Genomic DNA, 23998 nt, shown 5'->3' on the forward strand with positions numbered 1-23998 from the left:
CGCCGGGGACCTGGCGGGGGAAGGAGTGTCTGATGTTTTCCTCTGCTGTTTTGGCTCCTCTTGCTGAGCTCTTTGTGATTTCAATTAATATTCTTAGAGCAATTGGACGTCAGAAGACAAAGCTGGAGGCCAGGGAAGTGGGGCAGTGCTGCAAAAGCCTTGTGAAATCAACGACCTTGTCAAGAAATGTAAACAGAGAGAGCTTAAAGCAACAAACAAAGAAGAAGAGAGTAGCTAAAACATGAAGCAAACAAACAGAGGTGGTGTCTATTTCTCCAAACACCCAAAAATTTGGCCCTGAAAACTGGTCTTGCCCTCTTACCTGTGTGTGTGTGTCTATATATACACACACACACCCACCTCCCACCCACACACACACCCTGCAAGTTAAGCATCGAGTACTGGTAGACTTTTGGCTTTGGAGAGAAGTAAGGGAACTTGCTCTGCCTATAAGGGAGTTGTTTTGTAGGGGTGAAGGCAACTGTGGACAACACGGAGCTGGGAGATGCCCCATGGTGCAAACAGCCAGCTCTGCCCTCGGCACCGCTGCTGGATGCGGGGTGGGAGTGCTGGCTGCCCGTGCCACCCTCGCTGGCTGCCCTTTTCTAGATCAGTTTGTTTGGGTTGAGGTGTCGGCATCTGCTCAGCCAGGAGTCGGCTGTGCCTCGCACTCCGCAGGTAGCGGTGAATCAGGAGTGTGGAGCTGAGCCCTTCCTAGGCTGAGCCTGGTGGCAGCGCCTGGGTGGGTAACTTGGGTCTCTGGTGCACACTGAACAGCGCTGCCTTGCAGTGTTCTCCTCTTCAATTCTTCCTTGTCTGGAAGCTGGCACCGGCCGGGGCAGCCTGCCAGCTGGGAGGGCAGCACAGAGAAGGGGCTTACCCACCACCAAAGGGGCGGAGGTGCTGGACAGAAGGCAGAGAGCAACCCTGTCCAAGCCTCAGTGCCTCTCCAAAGTGAAAACTGACTCTGGGCTGCTTTTCATTTGTTCTCAGCAGCACGTCAGCCTCGGTCGTCATCTGTGATGGCAGCTGTAGTGTTAGGAGACACTGAGCAACACCTCTCCTGGCAGCTGGGTGTAGGTGGGGAGGGATGCAGGTGTTCCGGAAGGCGTTGGCATGTAGATGCTTTCAGAGCATTGTAAACTGGTTTCTGGCATGGTTTCTGTGCTGTTTGCAGTACGCAGACACTGCTGCCCAACCATGCTCGACAAGCTCTGAGGGCAGGAAAGGACTTGGCCGTGAGCTTGGCTTCCCCCGCTCTCTGCACATCATCTGCTGAAAAAGGGTAGGCACAAGGCGAGTCTGCTTGTTTGGTGTTCAGGGGCCTCCGCGACGGGTACTGCTCATCCCCGCGTGAGAGGCAGCCGTGCTTCAGGTTGTATTTTCAGGTGGTGAAGTGGGCAGCTGAGCCTGGGTGAGCGTGAAACCCTTCTTCCTGAGCAGTAATCAGCTCTGTGTGGCTTTGAATGTGGGGCTTTGCACCCTCAATGCAGTTTTGAGCTTGCCTTCTTCACAGGAATCTTTGAACCCTTGGATCAATTAGACAGGGATAAAAGAAACCTGCTTTTATGTTTCCCAGCCTGTTTGTTTTTGTTTGTTTGCTTGCTTTAAATATCTTTGAAGTATCTAAGAAGTGTTTAGGGCTGCTGAAATATGCTAGATTGACCAGCCCTCTATTGATGCAAAGCAAGAAGGAGGCAGTGCTGCTAACCCATGCCAGCCTGTGCCTCGGGCCGGGATGCTGCCCAGGGCCAGGGATGTTCCTTCTCCATGGTTTGCTCAACCCTTCTGCGAAGGACTGTGCTGGATGACAGCCAAGAGATGTGGCCCTCTGAGACCAGCGTCCTTCTGACAGTGGGACAGCCCTGCTGACTGACTGCCATTGCAGTGTCTAGGGAGCGTTTGCTTCTGTTGAGGAGGTGAGTACAGGGGTCACATCGCTAACGGCTTCAGCATGGAACCTGCCCTCTTCTTAGCGGTCAGACTGAGTAAGCATAGCAATTGAAATTGCTTAATATTAAGTATCCTCAACTATATTTGATTTTTCCCAAGAGCTGATGGGCTGCAGCTCAGCCTTTTTGCATTCTGAAAATGAAAGCCCAAGGCTGTGCTGGTTAATTGTACCTGCTTATGCAGGGGTTTGATGGATGAGGTTGTTGACTGAAGCAGAGTAGCTTTTGGCAAAGTGGAAGGCAGAATGCAAGGTGGTCTGGTTGCTTTATTGTGCTCTAACAGATGCACAGTGGAGCCTTAGCTTCTGAGCTCGGAGGAGTGCCAGCGCAAATGTTCCCACGTGCCTCCCAGTAAGGCATCTGCAGGAAGGTGTCCAAAAAGACCTGGGTCTGTGGTGGTCCTTGCTGTGATGCTCGAGGGAGCAAGGTGGGAAGGACAGGAGTGCTGCTTGCATGGGGGGGCTTCTTGGGTGAAGATTTAGGGCTTCTAAAGGATGCCTCCTCATTATCTTCGTAATGAGTCGTCTTTAAATCTGAGTAACCTCTGCTGTTACAGCTCTTAAATCATTCCAGCAGCACTGATGGGGGCATGAACCTCTGAGTCATTTGGATTTAAACTGAGTAATTTAGCACTCAGTTCAGACTACCCCAGTATTGGCTTTATGAAGTTTTAAAATATTCTTCTCCAAGTGTTAAGAAGTATTTAACGTTGTTCTTTCATCTTGCTTTATACACGAGCCCCTTCCCAGCGTCAGTGTAAAGTACAGCAAGACTTCTCAGCTCACAGCAGAGGAAATGCTCCAGGACTGGAGGAGAAGATAGTGTGCTAATGAAACTCAGGTGCTTGTTTTATTTTGATGCCAGGGGAGACCGCAAGTGCTGGAGAGGAGGATGAGGAAGAGGCCAGTTCTTGAAGCCTGTGGCAGAGAAGATACAACGTGGCTTTTGGCAAAGCCATCCATTAAATCAAGGAACCTCTTGTTGTGGGGAGAGCTAACTTTTTGGAAATTGTCAGTTCCTTACACAAACTCCTGCTCCGAGCTGGGAAGCCTGAAGTTCCCGTTGGCTTCTGTTCCAGGCTCCTGCAGCCATCCCAGCTCTGGTGTCTGCTGCCTGGTTCCCAAATGCACTTTCCACAGACAGTTTCCTTTGGTAGCCAACATGCAGGAAATGCCTATGGTTACGATGATCTTCTGTCTAACAGTACAGTATTACTATTAGGAACAAGATGCCTCTGCTTACTGTATTTTCTTGCAGCACAGAGAAAGAAAGAGACTGAGAAGAAGAAAGTTCTCCCCCAGCTAGAATTACTTTTTACCTCTCAAAGGTTTTTGTATGGATGACCATGGTCTGCTCTGGCATTTCACTGAGCAAGGCAAGGCCAGACCCTCAGCATGGGTCACCGTTATCTCTTGACTGACCTCAGGAACCGCACTCCTTCACTCAGCAGCAAGGCTGGCCCCTAGCCTGGCAGGGACAAGCACTCAGACAACAGACCTTCGCTTAGCAAAGAGACCTGGCAGCTTGTAGAGGCAGAGCTCATGAATTCGAAGTCCGGTGTGGCCAGCCATGTTCCAGTAGCTGGAAAGTGCCTGGCTGCTGCAGTCTGGTGACTGATTCACAACAGGATCCCGGAGGAGGGGTCAAGTACATTGCCTCTCTTTTTAGAGGGCTTTACTGTGAGCGTGTGATCGCTGCAAAGCTCTGCTATGTGCGTTGCTCTTTCTCTTGCCCTCCCTGAGTCAGTCTGTAGGACACAGCTGCTGTAATTGGGCTTGTCTAGCTGCTGGAGATGTTGCCGCTGTTAATTACTGTGTGTCACTTTCTAGCTCAAACTCAGTTTCCTTTTGATCTCTGCTTGTTCAACACAAGCTGATAATGGAAGACTGGAGGTCATGAGACTCTGCTATACACTGGCAGAGAAAAACCTGCTCTTAGAAGAAAGCTAGGTGTTCCTGCCAAGCCTTTCACACTCTTCTTGAATTAGCCCTGAGGTTACATGCCTCCTCCCAGCCTGCTCCACCCAGTTGAGTTTATCTCCCAGAAAATCCTCATGTCCCCACAACTGTTAATCTGTAAGCAGACCATTGCCTGGGGGAGGTTATGGTTATAGGAGGCTGCTTCTAAGGTGGCTTCGGAGCTTCCCACAAGCTCCAAGGCTTGTATTTGACTGTCTGTTAGGTGTTGCATGATTGGGTGCTCTGCATTTTCTAGGTCCTGCAAATACGCAGCAAAATACTTCATTCTTTGACCTGAATTGCCAACACTTCATTTGCAAATAAGCCTTATTCCAGCCTTGTCAGTTAGAGAAAAGCTACTGCCCATTGCACGTGTGAGGGAAAACTGGAATCAAAGATGTGCCCAACATCATGGCAATGAGTAATAGTTGTAGGGCTACAAGATGTAAGATCACCTTGTACTCAAAGATTGCAGCTTTCCTGAGCTGCATTGGTTTTGCCCCCACTCGGGGAAGGTTAACTCCCTTGTGCCATCTCTGTTTCCAAGGATGACTTTTGCTCCAAGTCTTACCTCTTCCACGTGAATGTGAAGGCTCTTCTGGCACGTGGTCCAGAGCGTCTCCTTACTCCCTCTCCCCATCTGAGAAGCCTCTGTGCTAGCTGCTCACCCTGAATGCCGTCAGCCAAATGGCAAGGGGCTCCTGGGTGCCATGTCTCTGTGCAATATTGCTGTTATTTTCAGCCAGTTGTTCAGCTGCCAGACTGGATTCTGGAGGATGCGAAACTCGGGTGACACATATGCAAAGCATCTTCTCCCAAATCAGGCAGATGAGCATCTTGATTCAAAAGTAACTTCTCTTTATTACTGCATATTGTATATACTTTTTTTAAAGGAACAGTTTTGTCACGGAGAAAAAAACCTGCAAAATTGTTATTCTGGAGAAGGTTTTTGTAGTGCTCAGGATCTGTCTGGAAGGCTGATATTTGCTCAGCTGTGTGCTGTCTGTGTGCCAATGAATACAGCACATCAGAGCAAACATGCTGGACCCCGATCTTCCCAGCTGAAGAGGTTTCATTCCTGTCCTTTTGGCTCCCAGTTCTGGCAATGGAGAGCTGAGGATGGAGGGCCTTGCGTTGGGACCAAAGCACGTTCCTGAGGAAGTCTGATGTGACACCACATTGAAAACGACCTCCCCACAGCTTTCCCTGGCCCTTAGCTATGTGTTGACTTTATTATTTTCATGTGTACTGTCCTTTATGTTGTCACCTATACCTGCTCTTGACTTTTGTCTGGCTTGTGCCAGAAAAGCCCTCGGATAACTGATGGGGAGAACAAGGTTGGTTTGCCCAGCTAGCCATATCCTCAGACGCAGAAGGGGCCAGAGCTGTCAGGATTTCCCTGGTCCTTTCCTGTCTAAGGGATGGGGGCTGAGCAGATGGCCCTTCCCATGGATCGGCATGCCACAGCTTGGTGCCAGTATTTTATGGCGCAGTCATCATAAATAGCTGATGTTATTTGCTTTCTCTAAATAGAGGGAAGTATTGTTCTATCCCAGTAACAACTGGGAAAACAAATGCCAGCATTTATCATGCAAGTGCTGGCAATAATAGAGGTCAATTGGATTTATAGTGCCAGAACCCATTATGTGTTTGAAGACTAATTAAAGCCTTAAATGAGATGCTTGTCCCACTGGAGGCTGCTTTTTTTTCTTCCTTTCCCCTCTTTCTTTTCTTGCTGTTGTTTTTTTGGGTTTTTTTTTGTGTTTGTTTTTTTTTTTCTCCTCTTTGAAGAGCTTGCAGTAATAACGGAGCACTAGTTTGACAGAGCTTTCCTGATTAGATGTCAGCAGCGTATGATTTGAGATGCTCTGTGTGCATTTGGATTGCTGGACCGTATCTCCGCTGTCACTTCTGAGCTTGGTAGGGTTTACAGACCAGTCTTCCACCCTGAACAACTGCCTGGCTGGTCTGACTTAATCATGTTGAGCAATATTTAGAGTTGTCTGCCAAAATCAAGGTTCTGAAGTGCTGGGGTCTGTACAAATGTGGGGAGGCTGGAAAAACTCACCCAAAAAAACCAAGTCAGTATCTCAGTTAATACAGGTACGGAGAGAAATGACCTTTTCATGAAAATACAGCGAGTGCTTATGCCAAGCTTTGTTGTGTTCTTTGTGGTGCAAAGCTTTTGCTCCGTGGGGTAACCGCTGCCGCTGAGCTGTGCGTGCGGCTCAGCTGGGAGGGCTGGAGGCAGAGGGGAATGGTGTTGGCCATACAACCTTTACCTCTTGGTCTTCTGTGGAGTCCACTGTCAGGTTTAATTCTGCTTCCTCTGGTACAGCCACCCCAGAGGGATACAGCGTGTTCCCAGCCTGCAAATAGAACTGTCGCTCGATCTGTGTCGGGGGGGTTTGCTTCGTCTCAAGCAGGGGATGGAGTAGGCAGCTCTCCAAGCTGCTGGAGATGGGGGAGAGCCTAGGAGTTATCAAAGCACATGTCAGCTTGATGAGAGCTCCTGGCAGGGCTCCCTGAGTCGCTGCTACGCATGTTCTGCTCGATCTTGTCAATTCTGAAATCTCCGGAGCGCCAGCTGGATATGGAGACTGTCCATAGAGGAGCAAAACTCTGCCCACACTGTCTACCCAGCTTTGCAAATTTACATGGGGTGATCCCATCACCATCCTATGATAAAACACCTCCGTGTGTTTTCTCTGGCTACGTCTCACTTTGTAGCAAGGTACTGTTAGAGAATTTTTGCTATGTGAGCATTTCTCCTCTACTTGCACCCTGAAAACTGAGGACTCACTTGTTGGAGGGCCTGCCTGCGGTACAGGAATAGGGTCCTTCCCTCTGGAGACCGTACTGATCCTGCCCTTCCAGGCAGTGTGGAGCTGGTGACAGATACCAAGGGGACAGGAGAAGAATGGGGGGGAAGATGCTGTGCTCGCTGCATGCACCATGCCAGCTCTCTGGTTTAGGCTCTCCATCAGACATGCAGGGTGCAGTGTTGCTCTACACTGGTCGGCTTAAAAAGCCCAAGGAAAGCAGGGAGCCAAACCCTGCCAAACTTCTGGCTGCGAAGAGGAGATTGTAGATAAAGGTTCCTGTATCCATGTCATCCCAGGTAGCATAAGGATGTGCAGAGGGACCATCACCATGTCTGCAGGGTGGGGATGTGAGACAGGATAAAGATGGATATCTGACATGGATATGTTGGGTTAGTGTCCCAAAGACAGAAGAATAAGGAGTATTTGTGAGATGGGGGATATGAAGGAGCTGGAGGAAGCAAAGATGTCTCATACGCACACGAGTCAAGCACATAAGCATCCCCCTCTGCTCTGTTGCAGTAAAGTTCCCCCTCCCTGGAGTTTGTTGCTCCCTTCCAGGGAGGGGGGGACTGCTTCATCAAGTTTTAAAATACAGGAATGTGAAAACCGTTAAACTCGCCTCAGGAACCAAATTGCAAAATCAAAATGTAAAAAAAAAACAACGCTTGGTTCATGGTGATGTTGAGATCATGGAGGGGGGGAAGAGATTTTGAAAAAAATATTTAAAAATGAAACAACAACCCTGAGCCTGAGCACTGAAAAGAACAACATCCGAGGAGCTCGAGGAAAACAAGGCATGAATACGGCCAGTCAGTAGCGTTGCTCAGCTGATGTTCACAAGAAGGTTTCAACTTGCTCTATTAGAGACCTCAGTAAACCTTAAAGACAGAGAGAGCATTTAGAAATGCCCCTGAGGTTTTCCGTTACTCTGCAGTAGGCTTGGTAAACATGCCAATAAATACTGGGGAGAGAGGAAAAAACCTTCCAGAGGAACAGACCAAGGTTTTCAGCTGCTCAATCCTTTGCATCCACGGCTGCTGCTGCCGCTGTTGATCGGCACTGGGGAGAAAGAGGCAGAGTTGAACTTTTGCTGAGTATTAGGTGGTGCTGCAGGTATTTCTGGGAAAAATAACTTGGAGGAGGCTGAAAGTTACATCTGGAGCCATCTGAGGGAATGTCCTGGTCGGAGACAGAAAGTTAACGGGACTCCTTCTGTCGTGGGGTGCTTGTGAGTATGGAAATCTCTCTGCTCTCCTGGAAGATGAGTACGTGCAGGCTACCGAGCGCGTCTGCTGTGGAGTAAAGGGGAGAAGCTCCTGGAAGCGCGGTGGGAATTGCTGCGTCCGTCTGGTTTATGATAGTCCTGACTGATAGGTAGCTGCTTAATTTTTTTAGCTGTTCCTTTTAATGGCGCTGCTTGCTCCACCTGCGGGACAGCTCCCAGTGAGTGGGGGTGGCAGAACCGTGGGCTTTTGCGAGACCAGCGTTTGGCCCCAGCATTGGTCGTGTTTTTTTCTGGAAGAAAATAGCTGAGTTGGATGGCTCTGAAGTGGAGTTTGTAACTCAACTTCTTCCTCTCTTAGCTCAACTGAATGTGAAATCCACATGGTAACAGAGGAACGCCAGCATCAAAACAACTGAAAAAGACAAATTGTTCTGTGTGCCCTAATTGCTGGGGTAGTCTCAGCTGACTATGTATATTAAATTAACAAAGGGGAAGGCAGGTTTTCTCAAATCAGAGATTAATGGTTTCTGGCCAGCAGTTTAATGCTATTGCAAATGTACAAAAGCACCTGAGGACGGAGGTGTATAATTAACGACTCTTTAGACTGTTGGAAATGATGTGTGTTTATCTAATCAGACACACTTTGCTTCTTTCTTGCTTTCCTGGAAGTGGCTGTTAAAAGCCGCTGTGACGCACGCTCGCTTCCAGATGCTGGCCTCGCCTCTTGGGCATTGCTTTGAAACCCAAACGTACCATCTGATTAAGTGTTTGTAGGTGTCTTTTATTCCAGACCCACCTTGCTGCTCCACACATACAACCGTAGGTAATTCTGAGGGAACCGAGAGCCATGAGCAGCTATAGCAATGTCCAGAACGTCATCGCGTGTACCCGGGAGCCACGGGGCAGAACGCGCTGCTGCCTTCCCCTCGCTGAGCTCCTGCCTGCCTGACGTGGCAGCAGCCAAAATCCCTTCGCTCGTTTGGCAGCGTGGGAGGACGCTTGGGGCCGGCGGCAGCCCTGCCGCTCCGTGCCGATGCCCACAGGTTGCTGGTGGGAGCGTGGTGGAGCGATGGGAGCTGGGTGTGGGGCGTCTTGTGTCTCCTACTGAGTTGGTACAGGACCTCAGCTTTGTTTAAGAGCTCTGGGTTCTCCCAGCTGGACACTGGTATCACTGATGCCCCCAGGGAGCCTGAGCTTGGGCAGTGTTTAGCGTATGGGAGTCCTGTATGGCGTGAACCGGTCTCTCTGGCAGGGTGGGGGGTTGTGCTCACTGAGAGTGGGTGCAGCTGACTCCATTTTATGGTGGGAGAGGGCTTGGGCTTGATGGTTTCAGCTGTCTTCATAGCTGAGTGCACATCTAGCCCATAATAATAGATGTGTTCAGCTACCAAATAACCATATCATTTGGTTGGTATCCAACAGCATGAGCCTTTCCCATCTTGCTTACAGGAGGTGCTTAAGATAGATTAGCAAGCATAAGATACCTTAGATAAAATATATTAGTAAACATAAGCAAAGACTGGAATAAAAATGGTAAAATCAAGAGTTCTGCCTGCTTTGTTGAGGGCAGCAAAGTCCTTTTTTCCTGCCAGCTCCAAAGGAAGGGCAGTCCCGTGTCTGAACCCCTGCCAGCGTCAGCAGCAATTGCTGACCTTCCGGGATTAAATCCTGTTGTTACTGAGCTGCTGCCAAGCGAGCAACTGGCTTTGCAGTGCGGAGGGCGGTAGAATTCGGTAGGAATGGTGACTGCGTATCATTACATGTTTTCCTTGCTCTCTGGCTTTATGGTACGCTCACGTTAATATCTGTTCTGCACCTATTCACTAGCCCTGCTGTCAGTCCCTTCTGAATTCAAAGCCTAGTAATGAAGTCACCTTAAAACGAAGCTGATGCTAATGTGCTTTTTGGAGTAGAGAGACAGAAACGTGCAGAAACATTTTGCCTATTTGAATCTTTATGGCTGCAAGAGGTAGATCATTTCAGGGTAGTGAAGAAGCAGCGAGGGGCAGTGAAATTAGCTTTAGGTCATTTATAACTAACGTGTCATTTATCTGCATGACCTTTAGTGAAGTCCCAGCTGACCTGAGCTTCTCTTTGTATCTCATGAAGCGGAGCAAGGTTGAACTTCTCAAAGCAGCGGTGTCTTTGGAGTTGCCGTAGCTTAGATACAGCTGTGGTCGCATCTAGAGCCCTGGCTGATCTGGATGTGTGTTTGTGCAGGAATCCCTGCTACCTGGTGGCTTTTTCCATTTAATCCCCATGTTCTGCTTACAGTCGGTCTTGAATTAGTTTATTAATTTTGTGCCTTCTCTCTTGTTAAGTTTGTCTAGCGAGCAGCTCAGTGGCACCCTGCGTTTGAACAGGATCCGTGGGGCTGCTGTAACATAAGCAAGGGTGCTGTTGGGTGGTGGTGGGAAACTGGGGAATCTTTACGTTTGGTGAGTTTGCTGTTGCAGGAACCACACAAAGCTCAGTGGTTTCCGTTCTCAGGGCTCAGCATGGGGATGGGTTTCAATTCACATGCGTTCATTCGCCCTCCCCCAGGATTTCCCCTGAAGCTTGGAAGTTGTCATGGGACCTTGGGTCCAAAGCTTTCCTTTCTGCTCTGTTTGGTGTTGCTGGCGTGGGATTTCACGTGGTACTCAGCTAAGCTGAACCTTCAGGAACGATCAGGGAAGGGGAGCAGGAAGGTGGAAGGGCAGAAGTTTTCCCAGACGTGGTGGAAGGCATCCCAGGGCCATTTTGTAAATCCTGGCTGTGTTAGTGAGCAAGGCAATGGCAGCTGGAAGCAGGTTGGAGGGAGACGTGGAGGTAAAAAGAGTTTGGAAAGCAGGAGTCAGAGCTGAACTGTGTTTCACCCACTCTGTTATTGCTAGAATACTACGTTAAAATGAATTTTATGAAATCTCAAAGAAATATAATGAATGCTGTCAAATTTTCTGATTTCTCTGTCAGCTGCAGGGCAAGGTTTTGTTCCCTTTAAGGCTGGGCCTACGATAGTTAGAAAATATTTGCTCCCTTACTTAGTTTTCCAGCTCCTGTGACTGTAGAGAAAAGCTCAAAGCTGCATCCCAGCTATATTCTTTAAGTTAAAAACACAAAGATAAAGCAACAAATCCACATATTTATTAGACTATATTTTTGTTATGATTTTTCTCAATGTCAGCCCCCTGACTTTTGTTGTTTGGAGCGGGGTTGAATTCCAGAGACCTCATTTGAGATCAGGGTTGTAGCGTGACCCAGCCACTGGTTCGATAGCAAAACCTTCACGCAGCCCTAGCTGTTGCTGACTGTGCGGTGATAGTGTTTTGAAAAAGACCCAAAACAACAGAGGAAAAAAACATGTTTGAATCTCAAGGACAGCACAGCTGCAGCATCTCGTCCTTTTGACTTTGTAGTTAACTGGAGTGGAGGGTCTGCCCTGGTTTGAATTTTATCTGTGTGACATTAGTGCTGTCGGTGAGTGACACCCTCCTGATGCGAGAGTGCGTTGTTTTGCAGGAGCCAGGCCAAAGAGACTCCAAAGGAACAGCATGGACAGCTTAGACCTCCTGAAGTTCCCTTCTGAAAAGGTAAGCAAAGATGTCTGGCCTCAAAGATTAAGTATCAGTAGGAATCCGTAATGGCTTGTTGACTGGCTTCATTTGCAGGGAAGTATGCAATTAGCAGATATCATTGGAGTCAATGGGATTAACCAAAGAGGGTTTCTAGAGAGCTTGGAGGAGAGGAACAGCTGGTCTAACTAAAAAGGCACTTAACAACTGAAAGCTGAAAAAGCCACTTCTATGCTTTTTTTGAAAAAACAGCCCTTTATTGAGAGGATAATCATTAGCATTTTAGCCCCTGTAGTGGCTGGTGGCAAATCTCAATGCCTTATTAGCCCGGCGGAGTGCTGCATTCAGCACAAGTAGGGAAGGGGAGGTCAGAAGCAGGAGATGGTGCGTTGCAGGAGGCTGAGGGCTTTGTTCCAAGGGGCTCTAAGGATTGCCTCTGCTCTGCTTCGCTGCTGGAAATGTCAGATCCAAGCAGATCAGCGTTTTCTCAGTCTCCCCAGGGCAAAGGCTGTTTCTACAGTCAGCTGGGAGGTACTGAGCCTTTCCACCTACAGGGATCATTTAAGTTTCTCAGAAAATCCAGTGGCAGGCACTGGTGCTGCCATGGGGCCCAGTCATGCCTGTTTCCAGAGGAGGTGGCCAGGCAGGCAGCCGTGCTCTGCCTTTTTGGAACGTCTTCGGCACAAATAACGTACATGCATCCAGTGCTTTCCAGGCACGGCTCTCCTGAGTGTTCTTGGGAGCATTTCCCCTTTTACAGAAGTGTCACAGAGCGAAAAAACCTGCTCAAGATGCAGGTAGGTGCAGACAGTCAGTGGGAAACAACCTCAGGCTTGCAAAACCATTTGAGTACCTAAACATCCCAGTAAGCAGTGGGAGGGCCAAACAAAAGCTCTTCCCCGAATTAACTGTCTTTGGGAGTTAAATGCTAAATACACTTATGTATTTTTATTAATTCTCCCAACTGCCCACTGGCCGTTTTGGCTCCTACCTGCTTTAACCAGTGCAGCTCTGTCCCTGGGGGGTTGATAGCAGGGACAGCGATGCCCAATGTCGGCATCCTCATCGATGCGTATCCTCATCGCAGCAGCATGGCCCAGAGGACTGGTAGGGACAGTTTTGGTGATGTGTGATTTGCTGCTAATGCTGTTGGTTTCTTACTCTTTGCTGTAAAAGCTGAGCCTCATTCAATAATTCAGGCAGGGTTATGGGATTTCAGGGATTTCACAGGGAGGATGGAGTAAATAGGAGCTGTGGGTAGTCCATAACCGTGGAGTCAGACATGAGTTGTCCTGTTCCCCCTGCAGTGGTCCTGTGGAGCATGTACAAGTCCACCTCTCCTTGCGAGTGTGTTCTGGATGCAGTTCCCCTGCTGCGGCTCCTAGGGAGAGGTGATTACAGTCACGGGAGAGGGTTGTTTGCTTCAGGCTTGCTATGGTGAGGGTGATAAGATTGTAAAGAACAAATCAGTGGAGTGAACTGTGATCTCTCTCTCCAGCACCCTCTCGTTATTATCTCACCCTCTCTGCCCTGTGTCTCTGCCAGAGATAGCCTTCAAGCCAGCAGGGACTCCTTGTACCGCACAGGCCAGGAACTCTTGTCCAACGCCTCTGCATGGAGCGGTGTGTCTGGGCAGAGCCTGTCTGCCAGGATGCACCCGCGTCGGCTCTGAACGCCCCAGCACATAGTGGGAATGCTGCTTCCCTGATCATCCTGCTCTCTCCAACCTCTGCCTTATTCCTTGTTTTGAGCTTCCCTGGTTTTAGCTCCCAGCCATTGGTTCTTGTTTATTCCTCTCTCTACCAGACTAAAAATCTCTTTATCACATGCCGGTTTTTACCCTGAAGGTGCTTATGTGCCATAATTGAGTCATCTATTCTTTTTGTCATGAACTGAACAGTTTGAGGGCTCTAACTAAGGCAGTAAGGCATTGTAAGGCAGTTTCTTTCCAGTTCTGAAAGCTACTTTTGTGGCTGCTTTTCAAAATGCGGACACCAGCCTGACTGCTGTTGGTCCCATCGATAGCGTCTAGGGAAATGAATCTCTCCCTGCTTGTTCTCACTATTCCTGTTCGTATTGCAAGGAATGGAAAAGTCTTTGGCTACAGCATCCTACTGTGTTTTGGTGTGCTGTGACTTCAGATCCTGTTCAGTATCCTTGGCTTTTCAGTGTACGTGCCCTTAAATCCCAACCTCGTGGGCCCTTGGGTCATCTCCTGAGCTGTGCTCAAGCTTCTTTCCCCTGCATCGTAGTTGCCACAGTGAGGACACCCTGGGGAGCCCCCTCAGTGCTTTATGTATGATAAAGAGGCAGTTTGCAGCCTGGAAACACCGAAGCCCAAAGCATTAAGCAGGTTTAGGCACTCAGTTCCCACCAGTTACATGTAAAATGCCTGGTGCCTTTAATAAGTGTCTTTGGAGCTACACGCTGAATAGTCCTGCTAGTGCTTCTGTACGAGGGCCTCGTCTGCGTGACAGCAGTAATGAGGCTGTTCTGATAATACAGGCAGGGCCATTAACCTGAGTCTTTTGACAGAGAAGGAATAGGGTTGTGTGCGTTTTGCAGGAGCGGGGTGAGAATGGAGGAGCCAGGCACAAGGCAGGGCCTGGAAAAGCAAAGTGAGGAGCTGTAGTGAGAAGGGACAAAAATTAGAATTTGAGAGATGTGTAATCTCTGTGACCTCAGTTTCCCCATGCATTGCACAGGGCTGATAATGCTATATTTTATATGTCTATGGGAGCACTGAGCAGAAGCATTTAAGAGAGCAAAGGAGGACAGCAGTGAGAGAACAGGGGACTGCTTGTAACCATCTGTTGTAGTTAGTCGTGTTATCCTGCGGTCCACACGTGCTTCTGGTAGCATGAGGGTTGGCAAAAGAGGTGAATGGGACTTTCATGTTAATCTGCCGTTTAGGAAACCATTGGGATGGGCCTGTCTTCTTGCTGAAGCCAGTGGGAGACACTGAGGCAGGCAACGCTCCGTGTGTGCTGGGAGCCAAATCCTAGAGGTGGGAAATGCTGTGGAGCATCTAGCATAGCCATGTTCCCTGGGGCATGGTCAGGTTATCCATGGGTCAGTGTGGGCTGCAGCACGGCTGGGCACTAGGAAGAAGTGAAGATACAGCAAGTGGAGGGACTCGTGCCAAGAGTTTGGTATCCTGAGCAAGATGAGCGTGCCACCCTGTTTGCAAGAGGTTTTTATGAGTGCCGTTGCCAGAGATCGCTAGCAGCGGTGACTGCTTCTGGACCTTTCATCCATCATTCCCTATGCCTGTAAATAAACCAGCCATGTCTCTACCTCCATCCCTGGATTTTTTAAGAGTATGCTACTTCTCTGTGCCTTCTCCCTATGGAGGAGTTGACTGTGTGTTGTTTGGGTGATGTTTCCTCTCCACTCGTTAAAATCACCCATTGCGGAGACAGGCAAAATGTCCTCATTTAACTCTGCACATCGTGAGTGGCAACTCACACCATCTAAACTCCACGTTAACTTCTTGCTTCTGTGCATCTCCTGTTCAGTGGACATTTGCCAACAGATCTCCACGTAAACCTGAGACAGGCAGTTTTTGCAATGACTATTTCTTGCTTTCCCAAGGACCAGAATGGGGACAGCCATCACGTGGGAGACATGAAGATCTCTGGAAAAGAGTTCTTGTCATTACCTGCAAGGTCAAAGAAATACCGGGAGCACCAATCCAGTTCAGAGAGAAAGTCCCAGGGGTCGAGTACATCGCCACTGGATGCCAGCGAAGTCCGAGTCCAGGTGTCACAGTCGGTAGGAAGATGTTTTTTTCCTCCAGTACTGATCTGGGAGTTTCTTATAGCATATTCGTTCTTACCCCGTTTCTAACCTGGTATGGGGGTGGCAGTGTGGCCTGTTGGCTGGAAAACAGAGCCTGCGTATAGCTCTGCTGTTGACTCTTTGGGTAACTGTAGGCAAATCATTTTGCCTTTTTGAACCTTGGCTTCGCTATCCATTAAGCAGAACAATGGTAGTAACCTCCATTGTGAACTAGTTCATGAGAGCTTGGTATTTAGTGGTGGTATTGGTAACCTTTTCTTGAGGGATGAGAGTTTAGACCTGAATTTTCCTGAGTTTGGGACTGTCAGGAGGTGATGCCTTGAATTCCAGAAGAACAGAGCGATTTGGAGCCCTTGCTGTGCGGAGCCTGGCTCGATCAGCCTCCTGGGGTTCGTGAGGCGTGGGCTTCAAGAAACAGAGCCCTTTTCAGGTTTTTGATGAGCAACCAAAAATGCTGTTTGCCTTTGCCAAATCTGGGACCTTAGGTGTTGTTTCCTCTCATCTGATCACGTGGATGGTCTCCAGAGTAGCAATGTGCAGAGTGGTCTCTTTGAATTCATCAATCATTAGGCAGAGATGATAGAAAATCATTGTCTAGGAGTTAGGTGGAGCATGCTTCCTAAAGAGCAGCAGCTGGCAAGAGGAACTGGCCCTGATGTCAGTGATTTATGGGTTACTGGCCTGCAGTAAGTCCTGTGTTGGGCGTTGAAGAGCTCGCTCAGTCTGTGCTTGGCTCCCTGGAAGGTGGTGGGGATCCGTGTCCTGGAAAGTTCTCCATGTGCCTTTTTGAAGTCCTTAGCCTGAACAATTGAGCTGTTTGCTAAGCCATTATCTTCTGGTTGTGTGGATGTTTGTTGTGACACATGGCAAATACAACGTGCTGGGGAAGTTTCCTGCAGCTGTGTTGGTTTTGTTCTCAGTCCTGGAGACAGGAATCACACCCACAAGCGATGGCATGTTTCTGGATTGTGGGAAGGGGCTTGGAGATATTTGAACTCGGTGATCTCAAGTGAGAAGCCCCAAGTCCTCAGCTCGTTGTTGCCAGGAGATGGAGCATAACAGCAAAGATTTAATGATTGTATGGGTTCTTGAAAGTGTTTGGGCTTTTGCTTTATACTGAGGCTGTAACACACTTTCACAGTCCTGTGATCATGCAGTGATTCCAGATGGAATAAATCCAAGCCAGGAAAGATAGGCCTATTTTTTCTTGGTATTTAAGAAAAGCAAAATAAAATATTTTCATGCTGGCTAAGAAAGGGTCTGAGCTGCAGAGCTTGGGATGCAGCCTGTCTGTAAAGTGGGGCTGCTTGGAAGTGTTTCTAGCACTGAATCCTTTGTTTCTGGTCTGCGGGTCACGAGGAGAACATGTCCTGCTGTACCTGTGTGCATGTGCGTATGTACACATCCCTTTTTGCCCACAGGCATTCCTGATTTTCAGTGCTCTGACCACTGGAGACAGGATCTGTACACCAACTGGGTTTTTTTTTAGACTTCTCTGAGCTCATTCTTCATTCCCAACAGTGCTCGTGGAAATGTTCTAATAGGAAAAGCATTTCCTACTGCTCACCTACTGCAAACATGATCATTGAGAAGGAAAACAAAGCTCATCTGAGCCAGAAAGGAGATAGCAGCACGAGGGCATCCAAGGCAACACAAAGGCAGAAAAAAACCCACTTCTGTCAGAAATAGCCTTGTATTTTTAACTCAGACGTTCAGTCAGAAACCAAACAAAAGTCATGCTCCATCTAAGAGCAAGGCAAAAAGCATTCCTCAGGAGTGTAGCTGTGAGTACATAGGCTGTGTCTAAGAAAAGGCCCCATGGGACATTGCCAAGCACCAGTGACCTCGTGATAGTACGCATGGGGTTTTGGTGAACGTCCATGAAAGAGCAAGTGTAGGCGTCCGCACTCCAGTCACAGGAGGTGCCCGTCAGGCACCTGGGCTACATGATGGTTCCTGGCTCCGATGGAAGTGTGCAAGCAGGTGAGGGACACGCTGCTCCTCCCACACTTCAGGGGATGGGGGACCAGGCAGGAGGGATGCAAAGCCCAGGGTTTGCTCTTGCAGAGGGGCGGCTCAGGCTCTACCTGACTGCTGCAGTCTGGTTCTTTCACCAGCTGTTCTCCCAAGGCCTCTGCCCTGTGTGCCCTGGCTTTGCAGTGTGTGCGTGTTAGCTCCCCACTTGCTCTGGTTTTGGGAGCTGAATCCTGAGGGTATGTTTTTATTTCGGTTCCCAGGCATGCCTGGTGCTCATGGTAGTGAAACAGCGTAGAGTGAATTCAACAGGATCTGCAGAGCAGCAGTGTGCAGAAAAAAATGACATCATCTTCCTCGCAGACACTAAAGAGAAAATAGATCAATGCACTCCACAGCGCTCTTGGCTGGAAAAGGGTGGCTGCCTGTCTTAACGTTTTAAAGAATGCCCCTGATTTGGTATCTAATGGACCGTAGTCCATATCCCATAAAAATAACAGTGACAAGTGTTTTATTGGGATTTTCTACAGAGTTATGTAGGACGATTGGGGTTGCGGTCTTTGTAGGCAGATGCTCTGAATGGCAGAGGGAAGTTTGCTTGGCAAAATGCAGGTGGGACACCAAAGCCTCCCAGCATTGCTCTCGGTGGGGCATCCTGCCATCCTTCCTTGCCAAGGAGGCCAGGGCCCCCAACTAGGTTTTGCCCCTGCCTGTGCACCCACAAAGTGAAGGCAGGCGCATTTATATCCCCTTCCCTAAAGTCTTCTGAAACACCCTCAGAAATCCAGGAGCTCCCCAGAAACCAGAGCTGGAGAGGCTCAGGAGTCGTTTGAAATTCTGCCCTGGTCCCTGCCATGCCTGGTGGTGCTGCGCGTGTGCTGTTTGTCCAGGCGTGGGAATAAATGGTCCATCACCCCTGTCGCAGGCAGCAGAGCCCTGCTAGCACATGGCTTACACCAGCTGGTTGTCTTCAGACTGTGCCTTGTCACACACGAAATACCCTCCAGAAAGGGCCCTTTTGCCAGGAGAACGTCTCTGCAGTGTGTTCTGGTGGACGAGGCTGGGTCACTTCAGGTGAATTTTGTTTTGTGTTGGTGCTCCCAGCTGACAGCTAGGCCAGCCTGACTTTGTAGCGTAGGCTAGACCTCAGAACGTTTAAAGTCAATGTCGTCTTGCAGGTACGTGCTAAAAGCGAAACAACCCATTGCCTCGTGTTGTGTGTTTGTCCCTGTCTGTCAGCGGGCTGCCAGGGCCACATCGGTCTTGTGTATGGGAGTGTGGGTGGGCTTTTTTGAAAAGCTGTAATTCCCATCCATGTGAGAATTTTTAAATCAAATGTGGCAAACCCCACCCAAGATGGGGGAGAAGCTTTCCTTGGTCAAGCTGTTCAGACAAGAATCCCACCAGATTCCTCATTTTCTGAATGCTCAAAGCAAAAGTCCTCTTTAATCCACCAATAAACAGCAAGTCCTTAATTAGAGGTGAGCTCTAATGGTTGATTTAAGGTGCTTTTATTGGATGCCGCAATACCCGCTGTCCCATCAGAAGGCGTGAACACAGACTGCGCACGCAGTCCTGTGTGCTGCTCTCCCATGGTCGTTTTGCAGAGGGGAACAGAGGCTCTGTGCAGGGATGCCCAGGAAAAAAAACTCATCCCAGGACTCCCAGGCCCCAAGCAGAGTGCTGTAATCTCTGGATAAGTCCTGCTGTCCACACAGCCACCGACCTCCTTCCCAAGGGGCCGTCCTGCAGTGGGCAGCTCCCTGGGACGGGGAGGTCCCGCGGGTGCGGTGCCTGAGTCAGAGCTCCCGGATTCACTGCCCATCTCTGCCACCGACTGCCTCTTGTTTACCTCCCTCTTCCCCATCTGTGTGATGGGGTAATGCTGCTTCCCTGCCTACCCTGGGGAGGTTACAGAGGCGTGATGATGGCTGTAAAGTTGTTTGAGCTTTGGATGGCAGGAGCTGGGGTGGTGTTATTAGCATTGGTGATGATGATGCTAATTACTGAGCTGCTGGGAAACTCCCCATGGGAGGAGGCGGGAGAGGGGAGGGGAAGCAGGGAAAAGTGAAGGGAGGCGAAGTGAGCTTGGGGATGGAGAGGAGCCTGTCCGTGCTGGCAGCTCTGTCGGGCCCTGGGAGAAGGGCTCAGCCTGTTGGCAAAGCCGTGGGGATGCTGGGATGGATAGGAGAAGCCATGGCCCAGGTGCTGCGTAAGGTAGGAGAGCGTGCCAGGGCCTGCGGCAGGTCCCTCCATGCGGCTTAGACCTTCCTGCCTTTGCTGTGCAAGATGCTGGTGTTGCACACGATGGAGAGCTCGCGCAGGAGGGTCGCGCCACTGGCGAGGCAGAGAGATGGGCTTCCTTACCCCTCCCGTGGCCCTGTGAAGTTGGGGAATTTCCCAGCCATGGCTGGTGGTCGCCAGGAGGAGAGGGACCGGCACTGCCTGGGTCTGGGGGACGGGCAAGGGCAGGGTCCTCTTCACCTCTGAGGTCAGCTCTGGAGCTCCCGTGGGAATACTCAGGGCTGTGAGTGCCTGGTTCTCCACAGGCAGAGCAAAGGTGGGTTTGGTCTGGGAGAAGCTGGTGCGGGTGAGATGCGTTTGGTGACATTTTCTCTCTGTTGCAGCAGAGCCCTGAGCAAAAGTAGCCGCCTTAGAGCTCAGTCCCTGTGCCCGCAGTTGCGGGTGGCCAGATCCGAGTGCTCCCTGGGACTCGTGCACCACACACCTGAGTTTTCTCTCTTTTCAAAGTAACATCAAAGCAGAAGGTTTTGTACCACATGAAGCTTGCAGACATCAAAGGCTTGCTCATAAATTTAACCCCTCTGCTCTGCTGTGGGGATGGTCATAACGCTCCAGCTCTTGATTGACTTGGTAACAGCTGTATTTTAGAGGGTTACTAGAAGGATGGGATTTTTCTAACACTTCAGAAATATCAGAGGTTGTGTGTCCCTCAGTCCTCTCTCTCAGAGAGCAACCACTGTGGAAAAAGGAGAGGGTCCACGGAAGAAAGGGGCTGTGCGTTCCTGGAAAGACTGCCGGGGACCTGCCTCAATTCTGGGCCTCGCGTTTAAGGTCAGCACCGAGCTAAGGTCTCTGAGGTCAGTGGGACTGTCAACATGCCAGCGTTCAAGGGCTAAAACACTTTACTGGGTCAAGGTCTACCAGCTGGAACAAAATCATGGAGGGAGGTAAGGATCAGACCCAATCCTCTCCCCTCCTTGGGGGAGAGGTGCTCTAGAAACGGTCCTGTTTGTCTGGACTCTCCTCTGCCCAGGGGAGTGCATCAGCTCGAGGGAGTGCTTCCTTGCTCTTCAAACCTGTCCTCCACCCTGTCCTCAGCAAAGACCATTTATAGTCAAGAGAAAGAAGAGCCGTGTTTGAGTTTAGTGACGACTTGCAGAGATGGGTTGCTGATGTATTTAGACACTGAACAATTTGCAAGCACGCTGCATCGCCAAACATTCCCTAGGACAAATGTTTTTATAAAACCTTTTTTATTATTACAGTGAGAAGCAACCATAAAAGAAGGGAAAATTTTGTGGATCATATCCCCCTGCCCCAAAGGCAGGTTGCCGGAGCTCTTTTGATGGTTTTCTCTGTCATGATTTACTAGGGGATTGTCAGGTTGCAGGAGCGATGCAGAGAGCAGATGCTCGTGGGTGACCCTCTGCCTGGCCTGCAAGTACAAGCGTTCAGTTCCTGGTGCCACTGGGCAGGGAGCAGAGCTGGAGGGCAGCGTGGCATCCGTGGCAGAGCCGGGCAGGAGGGTCCCGCCTGTCCTTGCTGAATCGCTTGTTGTCCAGGCAGCGCTAGGATGTCAGGTGCCCCCTCCGTCCCCTGTGACTTCGCTGTGGGCTACAGAGTTGGCCAGATGCATGCCAGGGTGCAAGGATAAATACGGCTGCGGGGGCGTCCTCCCAGACACTTGTGCTCTGGCCCCAAAGCATCTTTTCCCTCGTCGTCTTGTATTGTTTGAGAGAAGATTAAACTGATATTTCCTTGCAGCCCCTCAGGAGCCCGAACATGGGGGGTTGCACCAGGCAGTCTTTGCGGTGGCTGGCTGTGCATCTTCCCTCTCTTTTAAGACGAGGTAGCCTCTTTGTCTCATTGATGTGTAAACTACCGCAGCTATTGCAAGGGCAGTGCAAACGCGCACCCTCCTTTATCCCACAGCCTTTATGTTTTGTTTAACTGCGTGGGTATAATTATGCCATTATCGTGGGTCAGGCTTTCTGGTGTAAGCGTGCTCTGAGAATCTGAGAGCAAGGGGGATGGAGAGGAAGAGAGAAGCCAGAGCCAGGGAGAGGGAAGGCGGCTGCTGCTAAATTTAAGACTGTTCCTATGACACCTGGAGGCTGCGGTGCTGGTGTCAGTCCTGTTGGAACTGAGCAGGTAAACACTCGGCCATGGCTTATTCTCATAATGCTTTATCTTCCTTTTCGCTTTGTGGGACCTTCTGTGGTGCTTCGGGCAGATGCAGACCTGGGAGAGAGGCTGAGATATTTCCTAGCTGTGGAAGCAGGATGTGCCGGAAAACTTTCTGGAGGGCTCAAGTCTGACAGGTATCAAGAGGCTCTTCCAGGGATTTGGGCTGTTTGGAGAAGCAGCCACTGATCTGGTTGCCTCCCCAGGGTCATCTTAAATTATCTGACCTTTCTTTCCATATGTCTGTATGTCTTTTTGTTAAGCTCTAGGGCCCTTCTTTTCTTTAGCTCCTCTACTCTGACTCAGGTGGGCTGGTTGCATGGATGCTGCATGAGCCAGGAGAGATTTATAAAATGGTCTCCCAAATCTAGAGGTGCAGCAGAGACAGAGGAGCCAGAGCCAAGACTCTCGTGATCTTTGCAACACAGAGCCCTGACACACGCTGTTCCTTGCTGGGACTTTGGTGCTAGCATGGGAGGCAGGGAAATAAACGGGCAGATAGAAAAATCTCTGCAAAATAACAGCACAGAGATGGTGGGGGGAGGCAATAGCATTTTCTGGCTTGCACTGCCTCTGCTGCATTCATTGCCTCAGAGGTAAATTATCAGTTTCTTCCTTAAATATTAACAGCTGCCAGGTAATGAATTCCCCCTCTCTGTTTTATAATGGCACTAAAATTGGGATTTGCCTTGGTTTTCTCTGTAATTATCCAATGAGTGTGTGAGTGAGAGGGAGGCATGGCAGAGCTGGGCCTTGCAGGCTCTGCTGCAGGCAAGCGTCGTGCCTGGGGGACTGAACCCAGGCACGACCCTTCCCAGCGGCAGCACAAGCAGTTACGTGAGGCTTACGGTTTTACGATCCTTCATTAAGTTACTTTTTCCTCATGCAGAGGGGTGGGTTTGGGAGGTAGGCTAGCTTACACAGTTGGAGCGAAAGCCAGAATTACCTGCCAGGCTCCTCGGCATCCCACGGAGGAGAAGCTGGTCCTGGCGAGGTGTGGTTGGGAGAGTGCGTGGGGAGGGAGCAGCATCCCCGGCAGGGAGAGGTGAGGCAGGAGCCGTCCTGATTCTTTGGAGGGCTGGGGCCAAATGCTGCACTTGCCTTCTCTCTGGGCAACTCCCTCCTCACTGGGGATGGTACCTGTGTTTCGAACAGCTCTGTGACTTGAGGTTTGGTTTTGTGAGAGACCAGCTGTCTTCAGAGAGCTGTGCATGGTTCCCTGCGCTCTGCTGCTGAGTAACAGTCGATGCAGTGCCAGTCCAAGGCTTTTCCTTTGCATCCTCTGCCTTGCTTATCTGAGTGGCCAGAGGAGGCTTCCTTAAAATCACTCCTGTGGAGTCCAAAAATGGGAGCCCAGAGACTCTGCCTTACGTGCCTTGGGCGCGATGGAGACGGCTGCCTGGCTTGATTTGAGAAGCAGCGATTGTCTCTTCTACCCCCAGCTATTGCTTATGAGAAGGTTACGGGCACTGGCTGCTTTAACCACCCTTTGCAGCCCGGTCCCAGGGGTGTCTCTGCTCAGAGCAATGGGCTTTGCAGCACCGAGGAGGCTCTCAGCTGATGCTGCTTTTGTTTTGGGAAAGTGACTGCTCTGTTACAGAGCCCCTGAAGGTGCTGTGAATGGTTTTGACATGTCTTAATTTAAGCCAGGAAAAGGCCAGACTGTGACCTCTGAGTCACCTGCGAATATTTGACCCTTTTGGGTGCTGAAGCAGGAGAAATGACCCTTACAAGGTGCCCTGCACAGCACAGGACAAGTGTTAACTATTCCCTCCCCTTTGTCCTGCAGACAATATGGAGGACAAAAGCCAAGTAGAAATGAGAACTGTCACCACTTAAAAGGGGCAGGTAGCTCCCATGCGCTCTGTGGGACAGGACTGGTGTTGGCAGGGCAGATGGTATCTGTATGGACCACAGCATGATCAGTATCCTTTATCTGGGGCGGCGATGGGTTGGGGTCTGCTTGCTCAGGGCTGGTCCCAGAGCTGCCCTTGCAACGTCCTGCCCACGTGCGGCTCTGAACAGAAGCAAGGCAGAGGTATCGCTGCCTCTGTGCCTGTGTGTCAGCCCCTAGGCCTTGTCCTTGGTGAGATGCTTCAGTGCTTAAGGTCCCAGAGATAAAGCTGAATTCCTTATCTTCCTGTCTTCAGGATAGTCTTGTTGCTGGGACACCCTCTTTCTGCTGTTTCCCACTACGCCTGTCCCTTGTTTTTCCTCCTCCCAGACTGAGGTCAGGTAGTGAATCAAAGCTGTGCTGTGGAAAGGAGATAGGAGGCAGGAT

At 49.9% G+C, this 23998-nt stretch overlaps 1 protein-coding gene across 1 annotated transcript in view; it reads left to right on the plus strand.

The window, feature by feature from the left end:
- Nucleotides 1-23998, plus strand: part of GPSM1 (G protein signaling modulator 1) — an 82183-nt gene that overhangs the window by 39873 nt on the left and 18312 nt on the right. Inside the window, exons 10-11 of the mRNA XM_082327762.1 lie at nucleotides 11462-11532; nucleotides 15109-15288. Of these exons, the coding sequence (XP_082183888.1) occupies nucleotides 11462-11532; nucleotides 15109-15288 (251 nt within the window). The remainder of the gene's footprint in view (nucleotides 1-11461; nucleotides 11533-15108; nucleotides 15289-23998) is intronic.

Source organism: Platalea leucorodia (assembly GCF_965183815.1).
Source record: "Platalea leucorodia genome assembly, chromosome: 15".
NCBI classification, from domain to species: Eukaryota; Metazoa; Chordata; class Aves; order Pelecaniformes; family Threskiornithidae; genus Platalea; species Platalea leucorodia.